Raw genomic sequence first — 16,356 nt, forward strand, 5'->3', positions numbered from 1 at the left:
AAGCAGAATTCCATTTGTGATTCTCTGCCTCCTACCAAATATATATGCAGAAACAAAGCAAGCTACCTTATACCAAGTCAGGCCATTGATCCATCTAGTTCAGTATTGTCTACACTGACTGGCAACAGCTCTCCAAGATTTCAGACAGGGTTCCCCCCCAGCCCTACCTGAGATGCTGGAGATTGAACCTGGGATCTTCTGCATGCAAGGTGGATGCTCTACTACTGAGCCATGGCCTGTTCTACTCTGTAATACTGCATGTTAATTGCATCAAAACTGCTCCTAATTCTCTTAAAGTTTGGTGGTGTTTTCCCCCCCCCCCAGGTTTACGTCACCGTTGATGGTTCAAAAAAAATTGTAGAGTATGTTGCACAATCCAGCCAGGGGAACTCATTGCGCTACACCTTTAGAAGCCGTGAAATCCATCCTGTCTTTGATCGGCAATGGCATAAGCTTGGCATCAGTGTACAATCAAGGATCATTTCTCTGTATGTGGACTGCAGCTTAATTGAGCAAAGGCAGATCAATGAAAAAACTACTACTGACTTTCAAGGAAAGATTCTGATTGCTACCCATTCTTTAGATGGCAAGCCTGTAGATGTAAGTGATATCGACTGTGAAAACATACATTCAATAATGTAAAAATATGTGATTAAAACACATTTATGCCTACAGAGGAAAAGCTTTACAAACTATTGATATTATGTACTGAAACCCTTAGAAATAGGAGGCATGATTCTTAAGAGATCAAACAGCAGTAATGGACAGTGGGGTGAGGTGGAGATGCTTACCTGACGTCTGAGCAAATGAGCTGCTGCTGCTTATCAGGAGTGGTGCGGTAGCGGCAAGGTCAGTGCAGTGCACCAGTGCAGTCGATCCAGTGCTCCTACTGGTGCGTTCGCACCATGCCGTCCTTTCTGCTGCCTGCCCCTCTCCATTTTTGTTTGCAGCAGCGACTCATATGCCTGGAGGTCAGGTAAGCATCTTCGCCATATCATGGCATTCACTACTGTCAAACAGATTGTATAATTTAATGTATTAGTTTTCATATGGTCATATTCTCATTTTTTTTAAGTGCCTTGATACCAGCCAGTACATGATAGACACTGAGATGGACTACTCTGCATTTAACTGAAAGCATACTGGAAACCCAGCTAGGAACAATGGATGAATCATGGGCTTCTCGTGGGTATCTAGTTGGCCCCTAGAGGAAATAGGATGCTGGTCTAGGCAGGCTTTTGGTATGATCAAGTGCGGTTCTTCTTATGTTCTTATTCTACTAGACAGGGCATAAAAGGAGAAAGGGATAGAATAATGAGAGGAAAGCATTTAATGAGGTAGTTCGCACATCACACTAAGCCATAGTTTGTTTCAAACCATGTCTTAATCCTGAACCTGTCTCCCACTCCTCGTCTGGTTTCCCCCTACTCCCATGAATGCTGGGTGCATCGCAAACAAGCCATAATATGGCTTGTTGTGTAGTGCAAACCCAGATTATGGTTGGTTTATTTCAACCATTGCTGATAAGCCAGCAATAAGCTAAAAACAAACCTTGGCCAGTTTCTGGTTTACTGCTTTTGGTTTGTTTGAAACAAACAAACTGCAATCTGGATTTGCATGACGTGACAAACCATGATATGGCTTGTTTGTGCTGCAAGGGCATAGGGAAGCTACCTAGGGGTGGGAGCACATTTGTGATTAAGGCATGGTTTAAAAACAAACTATGGCACAGCCCATCATGTGAAACTGCTCTATATAAAGTAGAAAGCATTTAAGTTACACATTTTAAGTTTTAGATAAGGCATATGAAAAAAGTGTCTTTAATTTTCTCCATAGTAAGAAAGTGCTTCTAGCTATTTTGATATTCCTTTTATTTCCTCATTCCTTTTCCTTTGTTCATGCATCACCATTGACTCTTTTCCATCTGTTTTTTTAGATTATAAATGTCTTACAAAACAATGCATGACATTAGTCTCTGTTCTGTATCATGCAAACTTTTGTGTAATATGCAATGTGTGGAAAAGGACTCTCTAGCCAACTTTTTTTCGAAGAAGATCAAAGCAGTTCAAACATATCCCAATATTTTTATAGTGAATTAGCTCTCAAAGTACAACAGTCTCTGCCCTTTGCTGTGCAGATGATTCAGTGCAAGAGGAAAGCACATAATGTTAATGCATTGGAAACTTGCATATTTCAGTTTTCAAGTTGAAAATAGTACTTTTGTGGTTAAAAAACCTCCACTCCCCCCCAAATTCCCTTCTTTAAATCGTCTTTGCAGCCATTGTTTCCCCTGCTTCAACATCATGATTCCCTCCCTTCTCTTCCTTTTCTTGGATAACTCTCATGGGTGATCCTAGGCAACTGGAGATATTGCAGTCAACAGAATGACATCACAATGCTACGTGCGAGGAGGTGATTCAACCGCTCCTGAAAAAGCCCACCCTGGACCCATTGGTTTGCAACAACTACTGCCTGGTTGCAAATACCCCCTTCTTAGGGAAGGTGACTGAGAGGGTTGTGGCGTAGCAACTGCAAGTACTCTTGGATGAAATATTATCTTGACCCATTCCAGTCTGGGTTCAAGCCTGGTTATGGGACTGAATCGGCCTTGGTTGCCCTGATGGATGACCTTTTTCAGGAGAAGGGCAGGGGGACTGCGACTCTGTTATTCTTACTTGATCTCTCAGCAGCTTTTGATACCATTGACCATGGTATCCTTCTGGGCTGACTTGGTGAGATGGCTATTGGAGGCACTGATTTACAGTAGTTCTGATCCTATCTCCAGGGTTGTTTTCAGAGAATAGCATTGGGCGATTGTCTTTTGGTCCCCTGGCAGTTGTGCTGTGGGGTGCTGCAGAGTACCATCTTGTCCCCCATGCTGTTTAACATCTATGAATGCCCTTGGGAGCATTCATCAGGAGATTTGGGGCAAGGTGTCAGCAGTATACTGATGATACCCAGCTCTATTTCTCTGTAACTTCTGAATAAGGAGAGGCTGTGCAAGTCCGGACTGGTGCCTGGACTCAGTGGTGGGCTGGTTGAGGGCCAATAAACTGACTCTCAATCCTAGCAAGATGGAGACGCTGTGGGTTGGTGGTTCTCGAGTTCGGATAATTGGTCAGTTGCCTGCTTTGAATGGGGTCATACTCCCTCTGAAAGAGCAGGTCCATAGCCTGGGGGTGCTCCTAGATCCATCTTTGTTGCTAGAGGCCAAGGTGACCTGCATGGCTAGGAGTGACTTTCACCAGCTTCAGATGGTAAGAGAGCTGCAGACATTTCTAGACTGGGATAGCCTGACCACTGTTGTCCATGCACTGGTAACCTCCAGGCTGGATAACTGTAATGCGCTGTATGTGGGGCTACCCTTGAGGTTAGTCCAGAAGCTGTAGCTGGTGCAAAATGTGGTGGCGAGACTGCTTACTGGAGCAGGTTATCGCCAACATGTCACTCCGCTACTGAAATAATTGTACTGGCTACCTATTAGCTACCGGGCTAAGTTCAAGGTTCTAGTTTTGGTGTACAAAGCCCTATGCAGCTTTGGACCAGGATACGTTAAAGATGTCTTATCCCTTATATACCCAGTTGATCACTGTGCTCTGCAGGTGAGGGCCTCCTGCAGAAACCATCTTATCAGGAGGTCCGTTCTGCACAGCATAGGAAACGGACCTTTATTGTAGTGGCACCAACCCTTTGGAATTCCCTTACTTTGTATATTAGACAGGCACCAATGTAGTACTGTAGCCAATCAAATTTGACTTTGAGATGACATTACTGAAGGCAAATGAAATCAATTCAGCCTGAGGTTCATGTTTCCAGGATCAGTCACATGAATGATTTAACCAATCTGAGACCTATTATCATTTATTACTTACACTTCACCCAAAGGTCCCAGGGTGAGTTGCAACAATTTTAAAATATGATATTGAAAACAATTTAAATCAACCTAAAATTCCAAAATAGGGTGGGTCCTAAAAATACATGTCGCAAATGTCAAAGGCCATGGTAAAGAGGTGTACAGCCTAAAGCTGCACAGCAGAGTTGCCAGACGCACCTCAGTGGGAAGGGTATTGCACAACTTAGGGGCCACCACAAAGAATGCCCTCTCCTGGACCCCCCTCCCAAGCTTCCAAGGGTAGCGGAACTACCATAGTGAACAAGATGACATTATTAGGAGCAAACAAAGCCAACCAGTCAACTGAAACAGAAAAAACAAAACAAAAGAGCATAATGTAAATGAAATGACAAACATTTAACAGGCGTTCTTGGAGAATTGTTGAAAGATAGCATGCTTTTGTTGTTGCTGAACATATTCTGGAAATACAGTGAGTTGCTCTAGTTCAACTCTGTGGTAGGATTGCAATGTGGGGAACCTGATATATGAGCATGAGGCTAGAAATTCCTTGCTCAGATGTCAGCACTGAATCTGCAATATGGAGTTAGTCATACTGTCCTACTTAACAGGGGTATCGTAAGGATTTCTGAAATAATATATGTAACGTGCTTGGAACAGTTAGGAAAAATATAGTAAAGGCTCAGTTCATAACTTGTGCTGCACTGAGACGTCTTTTGTCCTCTCAGCCCTGGCAAACCTCAGCCATACCAAAGGTCCAGGAACCTAATGGCCTTCTGCTGTGCTCCTTTATGTGGCTGTGAGAAGCAACCTTAACCAGCCCTGGGTCAGAAGGCTTAAGAGGTGCTACCCTGTCTTCCCTGGGTCATATCAAAAATCAGGGTAAAGCTAAAGAACAACAACAAAGCAATCATAATGCCAAAATATAATTTAAATAACATCCCAGAAGAATATAAAGATGAAATAAGGAACAGATTTGAGGCTTTAAACTTAGTTGACAGAGAACCAGAAGAACTATGGACTGAAGTCAGAGACATGATCAGGGAAGAATGCAAAAAGACAATACTACTAGTTAAAAAGAGAGAAAGGCCTCAGTGGATGACTGAAGAAACTCTTAAAATGGTTAAAGAGAGAAGGAAAGCAAAGCAAAAGGCGATAGAAACACGATCAGAACCCTAAATGCAACTATTCAGAGACTAGTGCGTAGGGATAAAGAGAACTATTACAATAGTTATTGTATAGAAATAGAAGAGGACAACAAAAAAAGAGGACAAACAAAACAAGAGCCCTATTCCAGAAGATTAGAGAAATGAAAAGGAAATTTAAACCATGAGTAGGGATGTTGAATAATCAATAGGGGAACACACTGACTGACCGAGATGAAAAAAGGAAGATGGAAGCAATACACTGAAGAACTCTATGAAACAGATGACAGATTCATTCATGGAGGAACCATATGATGAAGAACCAGAAGTTTTAGAATGTAAGGTAAAAGCTGCTCTTAAAATACTTGGAAGAAACAAATCACCAGGAACAGATGGCATACCAATAGAGTTGCTACAAGCTACTGAGACTGAATCTGTTAACATTTTGACAAAAATTTGTCAAGAAATATGGAAAATTAAATAATGGCCCACATACTGGAAACGTTCAATATATATCCCAATTCCAAAGAAAGGGGATCCCAGGGAATGCAGTAAACTATTGCCTGAATATCCCATGCAAGTAAAGTAATGCTCAAGATTCTACAACAAAGGCTCTTGCCATATATGGAGTGAGAAATGCCAGACGTCCAAGCTGGATTTAGAAAGGGAAGAGGCACCAGAGATCATATTGCAAACATACATTGGATAATGGAACGGAGCAAGGAATTTCAGAAGAAAATCACCCTCTGCTTTATAGATTACATCAAAGCCTTTGACTGTGTAGATCATGAAAAACTATGGAATGCTTTAAAAGAAACGGGTGTGCCACAGCATCTGATTGTCCTGATCTGCACCCTATACTCTGCACAGGAGGCTACTGTAAGGACAGAATATGGAGAAACCAACTGATTCCCCATCGAAAAGAGTGTGAGACGGGTGTATTTTATCACCCTATTTAATCTGTATGCAGAACATATCATACAGAAAGCGGGATTGGACCAAGATGAAGGAGGTGAAAATTGGAGGGAGAAATATCAATAATTTAAGATATGCAGACGACACCATACTCTTAGCAGAAACCAGTAATGATTTGAAAAGAATGCTGATGAAAGTTAAAGAAGATAGCAAAAAAGCAGGACTACAGCTCAGTGTCAAAAAGACTAAAGTAATGACAACAGAAGATTTATGTAACTTTAAAGTTGACAACGAGGACATTGAACTTGTCAAGGATTATCAATACCTTGGCACAGTCATTAACCAAATTGGAGACAATAGTCAAGAAATCAGAAGGCTAGGACTAGGGCTGGCAGCTATGAGAGAGCTAGAAAAGGTCCTCAAATGCAAAGATGTATCACTGAACACCAAAGTCAGGATCGTTCAGACCATGGTATTCCCAATTTCTATGTATGGATGTGAAAGTTGGACAGTGAAAAAAGCGGAGAAGAGAAAAATCAACTCATTTGAAATATGGTGTTGGAGGAGACCTTTGTGCATCCCATGGAGTGCGAAAAATACAAATAATTGGGTGTATCTATCAGAACTATCACTAGAAGCTAGAATGATGAAACTGAGGTTATCATACTTTGGACACATAATGAGAAGACTTGATTCACTAGAAAAGTCAGTAATGCTTGGAAAAACAGAAGGGAGTAGAAAAAGAGGAAGGCCAAACAAGAGATGGATTGATTCCATAAAGGAAGCCACAGACCTGAACTTACAACGTCTGAACAGGGTGGTTCATGACAGATGGTCTTGGAGGTCACTGATTCATAGGGTCACCATAAGTCGTAATCGACTTGAAGGCACATAACCACATCAACAACAATCCTGTCTTCTAGCACAGATCAGTTCCACCCCAGCAAGGAATGGGGAATTAGCAGTGCCATCCCTTGAGCTAAGGTTTGTTTACCTGAGGTTTGTCAGGTTAGTTGCCTGCACTGGTGTTGGTATGGACAGGCACCTAGAGGCAAAGCTGTGTCCTAAATATTTTTACTATTACTAGTAATAATCTTACATGTTCTGTTCAATTGTAGATACTATGAAGGGGCCAGAAAATATCTAATATACCCTATTATGCAGTCTTTCCTAGGCCGCCCCCTTGAGTCTCTTCTGAGTGTTCTACTTGAGGGTTCTGATAAGGCAATTACTGTGCAAGTGGCAAAATTTTTGAATTTGGTCATTTTGACCAGACCCTGTAAGATTGTGAATGGTAATTAACTTAACTTAACTGCTTTTGCTGTTTGCCATAGTTTCTGTTATTAAGTAGTTTTATCTTTTAATATTTAATACTATGCTTTGTATTTGTGGCCGGTTGACTGTGAATAAAGATTGTTGTCGTAGAACTACTAGCAAATAAAGGTATCACTTTTCCTAGAAAAACTCAAGGAGGCATGTTTTTGAGAGAGATACCTACCACCTTTAAAACATATCCTTAAAAAATGTCCAGTGGGTTAACTAAAGGAATCTACCATTTGTTGTGATAGGTAAATCCAAATGCTTTTAAAAATTATATAAAGAAGTTCTGTCTTTGGCTCAAAATATTTGTAGTTTTATGATCAGATCAGAATTTGTGGGCTGCTCTAGTATTCACTATAATATATGCAGGTACATTTTTAAAAATATGACACTGGAATGTGTTTTCTAAGTGTATAGACACAATCCAAAATAGAATTTGGTGTACTTAATCCCGTTCATTTCAATGGGCTCAAGCAGTTTACTTCTGTGTTGGATTGTGGCCATGAAGGTTTCACATGTGTCAGTACTGATTATTTATAAAGCTGATAAACACCTCGGTGTTTCCTAAACAGATTGAAATTGGACGCATGACAATATACTGCAATCCCAGACTTGCTGCTCAGGAGAATTGCTGTGAAGTATCTGAGAATAAGGTAAGTTAAGAAAATAAAAATACAAGATATATTTCTCCTCCCTGCCCCCCCACATCAGTACACTCTTTCTTTCCCCTTTTAGAAATGTAAATAAATTGTATGGAATCACTAGAATAGTCTGTTCTTCAAAATGGAAACTTAGATTACCTTCTTGTGCTGAAATATATGGATAGATAAGGCTTAACACGGGAGAAACAAGAATTCAAACAGGAAAGGAATCTTAAAAACCAGGGACATTTGTATGGGCAACTGTTGCAGATGCGTGCCGGTATCACAACGTCTATCTGGGCCTTATTAAACTTGAGCAGTGCAATTATTGATGAATATGGGGATGCCCAGTAATATCTTTTATGAGTATTAGGCTCCTTTGGCACAAATGAAAATCTGAAGGGTGTCTGGACAGAATCCTTAATGATTAGCCAAATTTGCTCTCCCATTCTTACTAGGTTTCTGTCTCTATCATTTTTCCTATTTCTCATTCTTAGAATTACTGTTAATATGGTTAAGAAAAAGGGGTTTGGCCTACAAGCTAGAAGCCATTAAATATAAAACAGAAAACCTGCAAAAAAGTTTAATTAAACAAAATTGCAAAGGACAAAACAGCAGTTTGCTAGTATATTGATATAACCATTAAGTTGCATATTTTATTTATTTATTTATTCTTTGATTTATATCCAGCCCTTCCTCCCAGCAGGAGCCCAGGGCAGCAAACAGAAGTGCCAAAAACACTCCAAAACATCATAAAAACAAACCTTAAAATACATTAAAATAAAACGTTAAAAACATTTTTAAAAAAACCTTAAAAAACATCTTTTAAAAAAGGGTTAAAACATTATTAAAAAAATATTAAGCAATTCTAACACAGACGCAGACTGGGATAGGTCTCAACTTAAAAGGCTTGTTGAAAGAGGAAAGTCTTCAAAAGGCGCCAAAAAGATAGCAGAGATGGTAGCAGAGAAGATAAAAGAGAATTTCAATATTTGAAATTATTGTGGTCATATTTGCTGTATCAAAGCCATTTAAAAATGCTTAATTTTGCATGTAAAATAGATCATAGCTCACATATGGAAGATAGTACTTGGAATGAAATTGTGGCTGACTGCAATCCTATACATATCTACTCAGAAGTAGTAAGCCCCATAGAGTTCAATGGGACTAACTCCCAAATAAATGTGTATAGGACTGCAGGCTTAGATAAGATAGGATCAGTTGTATAATACATTTTTTCCAGTGTTAAAAAATAAAATATCCATATAGGATGGTATTCAACGCTAGTCCTACTCAGAGTAGACCCACTGAAGTTAATGAACATGAATAATTTATGTTCATTAATTTCAGTGGCTCTACCCTAAGTAGGACTTAGTTGAATACCACCCATTGCTTTCAGAGTTGTGTGAAAAAAAGTGTGATTGCCACAGCTGAAATCCTATACAGTAGGGCCCCGCTTTACGGCATTCCGCTTTCAGGCGTTCCGCTGATGCGGTGGCTTTCATTTTCAATTTTAAAGGTATTTTTTGCTCTTTTGCGACGTTTTGGTGTCATTTTTGCGCGACACGGCCCATTATAGTGAATGGGGTTCCGCTTTACGGCGATTTCTGTTTTACGGCGGGGGTCCAGAACGGAACCCGCCGTATAAGTGGGGTTCGCCTGTAGACATTTACCTGGGAATGCCCCATGAATCAATAGGATTTACTCCTGGAAAGACATTATAGGGTTGCACTGTGATTTTCCTATTCAGACATACTAGAACATTACAACAGATGAGAAGATTTCTAGTATCACTCTTGGACTAATTTTGAATTCAGTTTGCTTTCATAATGCTTGCATCAACACAGAGTTAATTAAAGTTTCCCATTCCCTACAAAATGTAGCCTCTACAGATGCTGAAGACACTTGTAGAAAATATATTTTGATCACTGTAGACAAAGTAGACTTAAATCAAAATAATATATTGTTGCGCACCAACCCAATCTGTAGCAATGTGAGACTTCCAGGGGTTCCTGTGCTTACTGAGGGTTTGGTTTCCTTGGAAAGAAGGTCTGTGGAGACCAGTAGTGTAGTAGCAAATTCAGAAGTGCAGGGTCCCTTCATGATAGTTAGAGCCACACACACCCTTTTTTGCTCCTCGATTGAGAATGAGATTCTTGGTAATGGCTTCTCCCACAACAATGGACATCTCTAGGAGCCAACAGCATGAAAGGGGAGAGTGTTAGCTACTGAAAAGAGTCTTCTCAGACATGGCTGACTTGCCTCATTTCACTTTGATCAGCTCCAATCAGCAGGAAACGACAAGGAAGCATGTTAGAATACACTTAGTGACTAACACACTCCCTTTTCATGCTGATTAATTTGTAAGATGCTGAAGACATGGGGACCCTGCTGGGACCCTGCTCCCAAAAAAGCAGGAGGACTAAGCTGTCCCGAGACCCTGGACAACCACACCCCTGGCGGAGACTGTGGTGTCTTTTAGGAAATACGGGTTTTATTTACACATATTCACAGCCTGAGCATAAGATGGAGGGCTTCATAGCTTTAACAGCAGTTGATTATCAGGCTTGTAGGAGACACTCCAAAGCCATGGTGCAGAGAGCAAGCCTCTCTGCATGTCTCCCCAGTTCCCAGCTTCTTTAGTCTAACTCTCACACAGGCACAGAAACCACTTCCTTGTTTGGAGTGGGGAAGCCTGAAAGAGTTCATATGACCCACATTGCTCTCGTTACACATATTAATGAAGGCATTTGACAGACTTGGCTGAATCCATTAACTTCTGAATGGAACTAGTCTGACTAGTAGAGCAGGTTTCTTCCATTGCAGATCCCAGATCAGATGCTGGCAAGGAGATTCACAGAAATCCTCCATCTCACCCCCCAAATCCCATAATGCTTTATTTATAATTTCAGTGTCATTTGGAAGAAAGCTTGAAAACTACTGCAGCATCACCATCAACTGTTCATGTTGGTAAAATACATGCACTTCCAATAATGGAAAAAATCCCTGAAGAAAAATGTTTTTGCTCTTCAAAAAAGGTATAAGCCTAGGTTGCTTATAATATTTATACTTTGCATGAACTGTAACATTTTACTACCGTTGAATAACTGTGGCTTTTTGCTTCTAGTTTTGTTCCTTGCATCTCAGCTAAGAGTTAACATTAATGGAAGTTTTGTTACATTATGCTGTGTTATGTTATATAGACTTTACAGATTAATGTAAACATGCTAAGGGCACAAAAATGGTCAGGTCTATACTATTATATAATATATATAGGGTCATAAACTTGTACTGCAAAGGCTGAAGCACTAATGTGTAAGAGATGGCACAGAGCCAATGCACATCCCTATTCTCTGTAAAACAAATTTTACCTTAAAAAATACTCGAGGGTTATGCTACAAGTGCCAACCACCTCACTAGAATGGATGACACTGACTGTTCAAAGTTAATGGAGATTAGAAGAATCTACAAGAGAGACAAATACTGTATAATAAAGTGTAATTTCAACTACTTCAGGTTGATTGGATAAATGTCACTTCAAGGTATACTGCAGAGATGAAACTTCCAAACAGTATGAATGATTGTTTCCTGGAATAGCTAGTTTGAGAGTCTACACAGTGTGAGGCAGTCCTTGGCTCTTTTCTAAGGGGAGTACAGGAACTGGACTAAGACCACTAAGAAAGTACAGCATTGATAGAGTTAAATTCCACATGTATAGAGACAAAAGAGTCTGAAAAAGCACAGTTGCAGCAATCTTTAACTGAAAAGGTGAATGAGACAAACGGGGAAACCAAAAACAATAATTCAGGTACATTAGAAGCAGAAAGCTTAGCAGGGTTCTGGGCACCACTGTGATTGCGAGAGGAATCACTTGAGAATCTGTGGAAGGTGCATTGCAGAGAAACTGCACAAGGAGGCTATCAGTCAGACTCATGGACTAGCTTATTTGGAGCAGATGACAGGGTTTTATAAAGCATTGCCAGTTTAAATAATGTAATGTGCATGTCATTTTCATGAACACAGCAAATATTGCAGCAGACATTATGAAAGAATACAATGTCTTTTCCTAACTTATTCTTCTTACAGTAGCCAGTGTCAGAGAAGGAAAGTAAGAGGTTGCAGGACTACTCCACTAGTGCAGCTAAGAAACCAGCAATTTTTGGTGCCTCCTTTCCTTGAGTTTTTCCATCCAGCTGGTCATTAGAATAACTAAGAACTTGAACCTGACTTTGCTTAGTTGCTCCTCCCTCCCCATCCATTTTCCTTTTGTATTCTGTCTTTTTAGATTGTAAACCTGGGGGCAGGGTGTCCCTTTTTAGTGATTAGTAAGCTACTCTGGGAGCCTTTCTTAGGCTAAAGGACAGGATACAAAATTATTTAAATAAATCTGGGGGATTTTAAAACAATTTCCCCCAGTTGTGGTTTAAGACTTATTTCTGTAATTCTGAAACCTATACATTTTTAAAAAAATGTTTAGGGCTTTAAAGATGGTTTTTGCAGACCACATGTGTTTGTGCAAGAAATAAATAGTAATATATCATTAACTCAGTTTACTGCAGAAGCCAAAAATGTCAAGTGAATGTTAGGAAATAGTTATTTATTTATTATTTATTTCTTACATTTATATCCCATCCTTCCTCCAAGCAGCTCAAGGTGGCCTGCATAGTTCTCCCCTCCCTATTTGATCCTCACAACAACCTCATGTGGTAGGTTAGGCTGAGAGACAATGACTGGCCCACAATCACCCAGTGATAGGATTGCCAGGCTCAGGGCCTGAGAATGATTCTGTATCTTTAAGAGAAGAGAAAATTCAGCCAAGTGCAGGTTTTCTTGCAACACTAATGGGAAAAACCACAAAGTGAAATTCTCTCTTTCCCCTGCACAACTTTTAAAGATAAAGAAGACCTCTTGGTAGCTTCATGGCTATTGGAATATTAGAAAAGATAATATAGTAATAATACCCCTGTTATAACTGCTGATACATTCAAATATATCCTTCTATTCAGCATACTGAAGTAATATCAGAAAGGTGAGAGGAAAGGAATTAATAGACTAAGGTTGCAATCTAACACACATTTACCTGGAAGTAAGTCCCATTGAACCCAATGGAGTTACTCCTGAGTAGTCATGTATTGGATTGCAGCCTAAGTTTGGGAAACCTGTTTACCTTGGAGAAAGTCCCCCAAAATGGCTTTCATTCCAAAGAAATAAATAGAGGAGTAAGAATAGTTTGCCCTTTATTAGAGAAAATTGTTTATGTGACATCAGTTGCCATTATACCAAACCCAAACTTCAGCTCAGAACACTTAGCACACTTCAAGAAAGGGACAAAAGAAGTTATGAGACAACAATGGGAGGATTGTTGTAGTAGCTGCTGATGTCACAAAGGCACTACTTTTTTCTCTTAGGTAACTTAGCCATAGGGATGAGCTAGAGCTGAACAGGGCTGAAGGGAAAAGGACTGAATAGTGCAGCCTATTAACATTCTCAAGAATAACTATTATCCAGCACTGCTTATGTTCCTTACTTCATAAGATGCTAGAATAAAACATTCGAGCTTTACTTTAAACAGGGAGAAGCAGGTTTGCCAGGAGTAGCTGGTTTGCCAGGCCAGAAAGGAGAAAAGGTAAGAGCTCCACTGGTGGTAAGACTGATATTGTCCTTCTGTTTTGTTGTTTGGCCCTTCATCTGCAATGCATTTTAGAGAAACTGGAAAGGTGGGACTCCTTCAGCTCATTTTGTATCCTTTTTAAAAAGCATCATATTATATGTATCGCGTAAATAGTCAAGGTGTTTTCTTCTACCATCATATATTGTTGGTCCTATAAACCAATGACCCTCTAAATTGCCTGGAATTCAGGTATTTGAAAGACCATTTTCTCCCATATGAACCTCCTTAAGCTTGTTGGTGGATGTTCTGCTCTCTAATATCTTTTTAGGCACCAGGTGAAAATTATTTTGTTTAGTAAAGTTTTTGGTGGCTTTGGATCCTGTAGCGCTGCTGTTTGGTTTGGATTCATACGTGATGTTTTAGTGCTGTTTTTATTTGTTGTTTATGTGTTGAGGGTTTTGCTGTTTTGCTTTTATAAGCTGCCTTGAACATCACTAGTGATGGAAAGGTGGGTTATCATCTTTATGTAATGTAACCATTTATACAGCATAGTTTCAGTGCCTGGTGGACTTGTTATTTCCTATTAAGGAAGGCAGATTTAACTTTTTATTAGTTAGAGGTGCATTCATATATCATGATAAGCCAGGATTTCTGGCTTATCATGATTTATTGGACATGATGCCTAATTTCTCCTGCTTCATTTTTTTCCTATTACAACTGGGATAATCAAACCAGAAAGCTGCAATTAAGCTTGGATTCCCATTTTGTCTGAAGCCAGAATTGTGGTTTGTTCTCCTTCAGAAGCCAGGATTGCTAGCCAGTCTTAAACATAGTTTGTTGTTGTTTTATGGATTCTGGCTTGTGAGGGACCAACAAGCAAGAATCCTGGGTTTGGACTAGGGATGTAAAAAGGCATAGTTTTCCATTCTGCTCTGTATTCATTGCATGCAGCACTGTTTCTGTTTTGCTGCAGTTTGTCTTCTGCCAAAAACAATGTTATTTGTTTTGCTATCTTTGCGGTGATGAAATGATATACCTTACACAATGTACATAATTAATTATGGCAATTATGTAAGTTTTGTTGTCATTACATTATTCCACCCCATTCATTTCAATGCAAATGGGGGCAGGGGGAAATGCAATCAATTATGTATTGTTTGCGGACTGAAAGCAACAACCATGAATACTGATCTTATTTGCTGGATTGATTTCTGTTTCAGACATGGGACAAATAGCTGCAATATTTGTTCCTGTTCCTGTCAGAATTCTACAATATCCCTAGTTCAGACAGAATGGGAAGCCAAGCTTAACTGTGGCTTTCTGGTTTGTTTCTTTTGCTCGCATCAGGTGAGGGGTGAAATGGGATTGGGCAATGTACACAGTAAATTATGATAAACCAGAAAACCTGGATTATTGTGATGTGCAAATGTGGCCAGAGTCTTAAACCAGTTAGACAGTATTGGTTTTGCTGGTTGTTGAAATCTATTACAAATGGAACCTGCAACATAATGGAAAGGAAGCCAAAATAGGCAAGCCTAAATCCCAGTTGTTAAAGTTGCATGGTTCTTACAACAAACAGCCTGAATGGAAGCAGTTCAGGAAGGGGAGGAGCCAAATGGCAGCTGTACTTCATGTTTGGAAAATCATAAAAGCTAGAAAAAGAATTAATTCATTACTAATAATTCATTGCTGATTATCAAATATTCTATGTATATTTTAATTAGGATTCGATTTTGTATATTTTGAAGTGAAAAAACAAGAAAGCCTACAAGTGCATTGAAATATGTTTATTGAGCCCAGCATGTTCCTCCAACGGAGCTGAAGGCTAAAAGCTCAAGTTGATTGTGCCTGAGAGTGGCCGTGAAGAAGATAATTTGAAATGAACTAGAGGTCAATAAACAAATTTCTGTGCTTTTGCCCCCTCTTTGGTGCCTTCCTATTTTATTTGTTATGAATTTTAAAACTGCAAAAGGCAATGGAATGAAATCTCTGGTGCTTGAAGGATGTCACAATGGCAGTCCCCTGCTTGAGGGTATGCCTTTGTTGGCAGTAATCACACACCTTGGGCGTACTTTGAGGCAAAGAAAAACTGGTTGTGCTCTCTTCACAGATCCCAGATATACCCTATAGCCTATTAAAATCCATCCTGAAGTTGTTCATTGCTATTAGAGTGTGGTTCAGTAACAGCTATTTTAATTAAAATAAATATTTAGAAAAAGATGACAGGGAGAGATTGCAACTGTTTTTTTACATATCTCTTCTCCCACTAATCAGAATACTTACTTTGGCAATCAGAAGGACAGAGAAATGCTCTTTCCATATGTAATAATCATCATTAACAACACATTTATCGTACTAGTCATTGCCCTGGCAACTTTAAAAATAAACTCCCAAAATTTCCAAAATATATAAAGTGGAAATAAATAATACAATAAAATTTAAAATAAAGTATGATTATATATAAAAACTTTTAACGCAATAAAATAAACCCAGTTAGATTAATATTTAACTGAGCATACTCTTAAAGCTCTCAGATGTGACCTGTTACACTACAGTAGTTTTTCTGTTTGTACTTTCCTTGCATCTAAAGCATATACTGCTGTTCTATGGCCCAGGTTATGGTCTGAAGGCAAATAAGGCCAACAGCCTAATGAAGCTAAGCAGGTCTGGGTCTGGTCTGGATGAGAGGGGAACCACATGTATGACGTCTTGAGTTCCTTGCTGAAGCAAAGGCAGGATATAAATTAAAATAAAATAGATATATGTTACAAATCTGTAAACATATTCTGAGAGAAAACAGATAAGCTCAGAGTAGATTGTTAAATTAGACAAAATGTATCTCAGTTTTCCTCTTAGACTATCATATAAAGGACA

General features: G+C 39.4%; 1 protein-coding gene across 7 annotated transcripts in view; it reads left to right on the forward strand.

Moving 5' to 3' along the window:
- Positions 1-16,356, forward strand: part of COL19A1 (collagen type XIX alpha 1 chain) — a 358,502-nt gene that overhangs the window by 97,218 nt on the left and 244,928 nt on the right. For 6 of the 7 annotated variants that reach the window (XR_009762166.1, XM_061623076.1, XM_061623078.1 and 3 more), the window contains 4 exons: positions 325-600; positions 7,803-7,883; positions 10,784-10,909; positions 13,444-13,497. Coding sequence is in view for 6 of the 7 variants with exons in the window: in XM_061623076.1 (XP_061479060.1) it covers positions 325-600; positions 7,803-7,883; positions 10,784-10,909; positions 13,444-13,497 (537 nt within the window). In the remaining variant the exon portion in view is untranslated. Of the gene's footprint in view, positions 1-324; positions 601-7,802; positions 7,884-10,783; positions 10,910-11,624; positions 11,680-13,443; positions 13,498-16,356 lie in introns of those variants that run through there. The other variant, XM_061623081.1, reaches the window with a different exon arrangement.

The sequence above is a fragment of the Rhineura floridana genome, chromosome 4 (assembly GCF_030035675.1).
Source record: "Rhineura floridana isolate rRhiFlo1 chromosome 4, rRhiFlo1.hap2, whole genome shotgun sequence".
In the NCBI taxonomy this organism is placed as follows: Eukaryota; Metazoa; Chordata; class Lepidosauria; order Squamata; family Rhineuridae; genus Rhineura; species Rhineura floridana.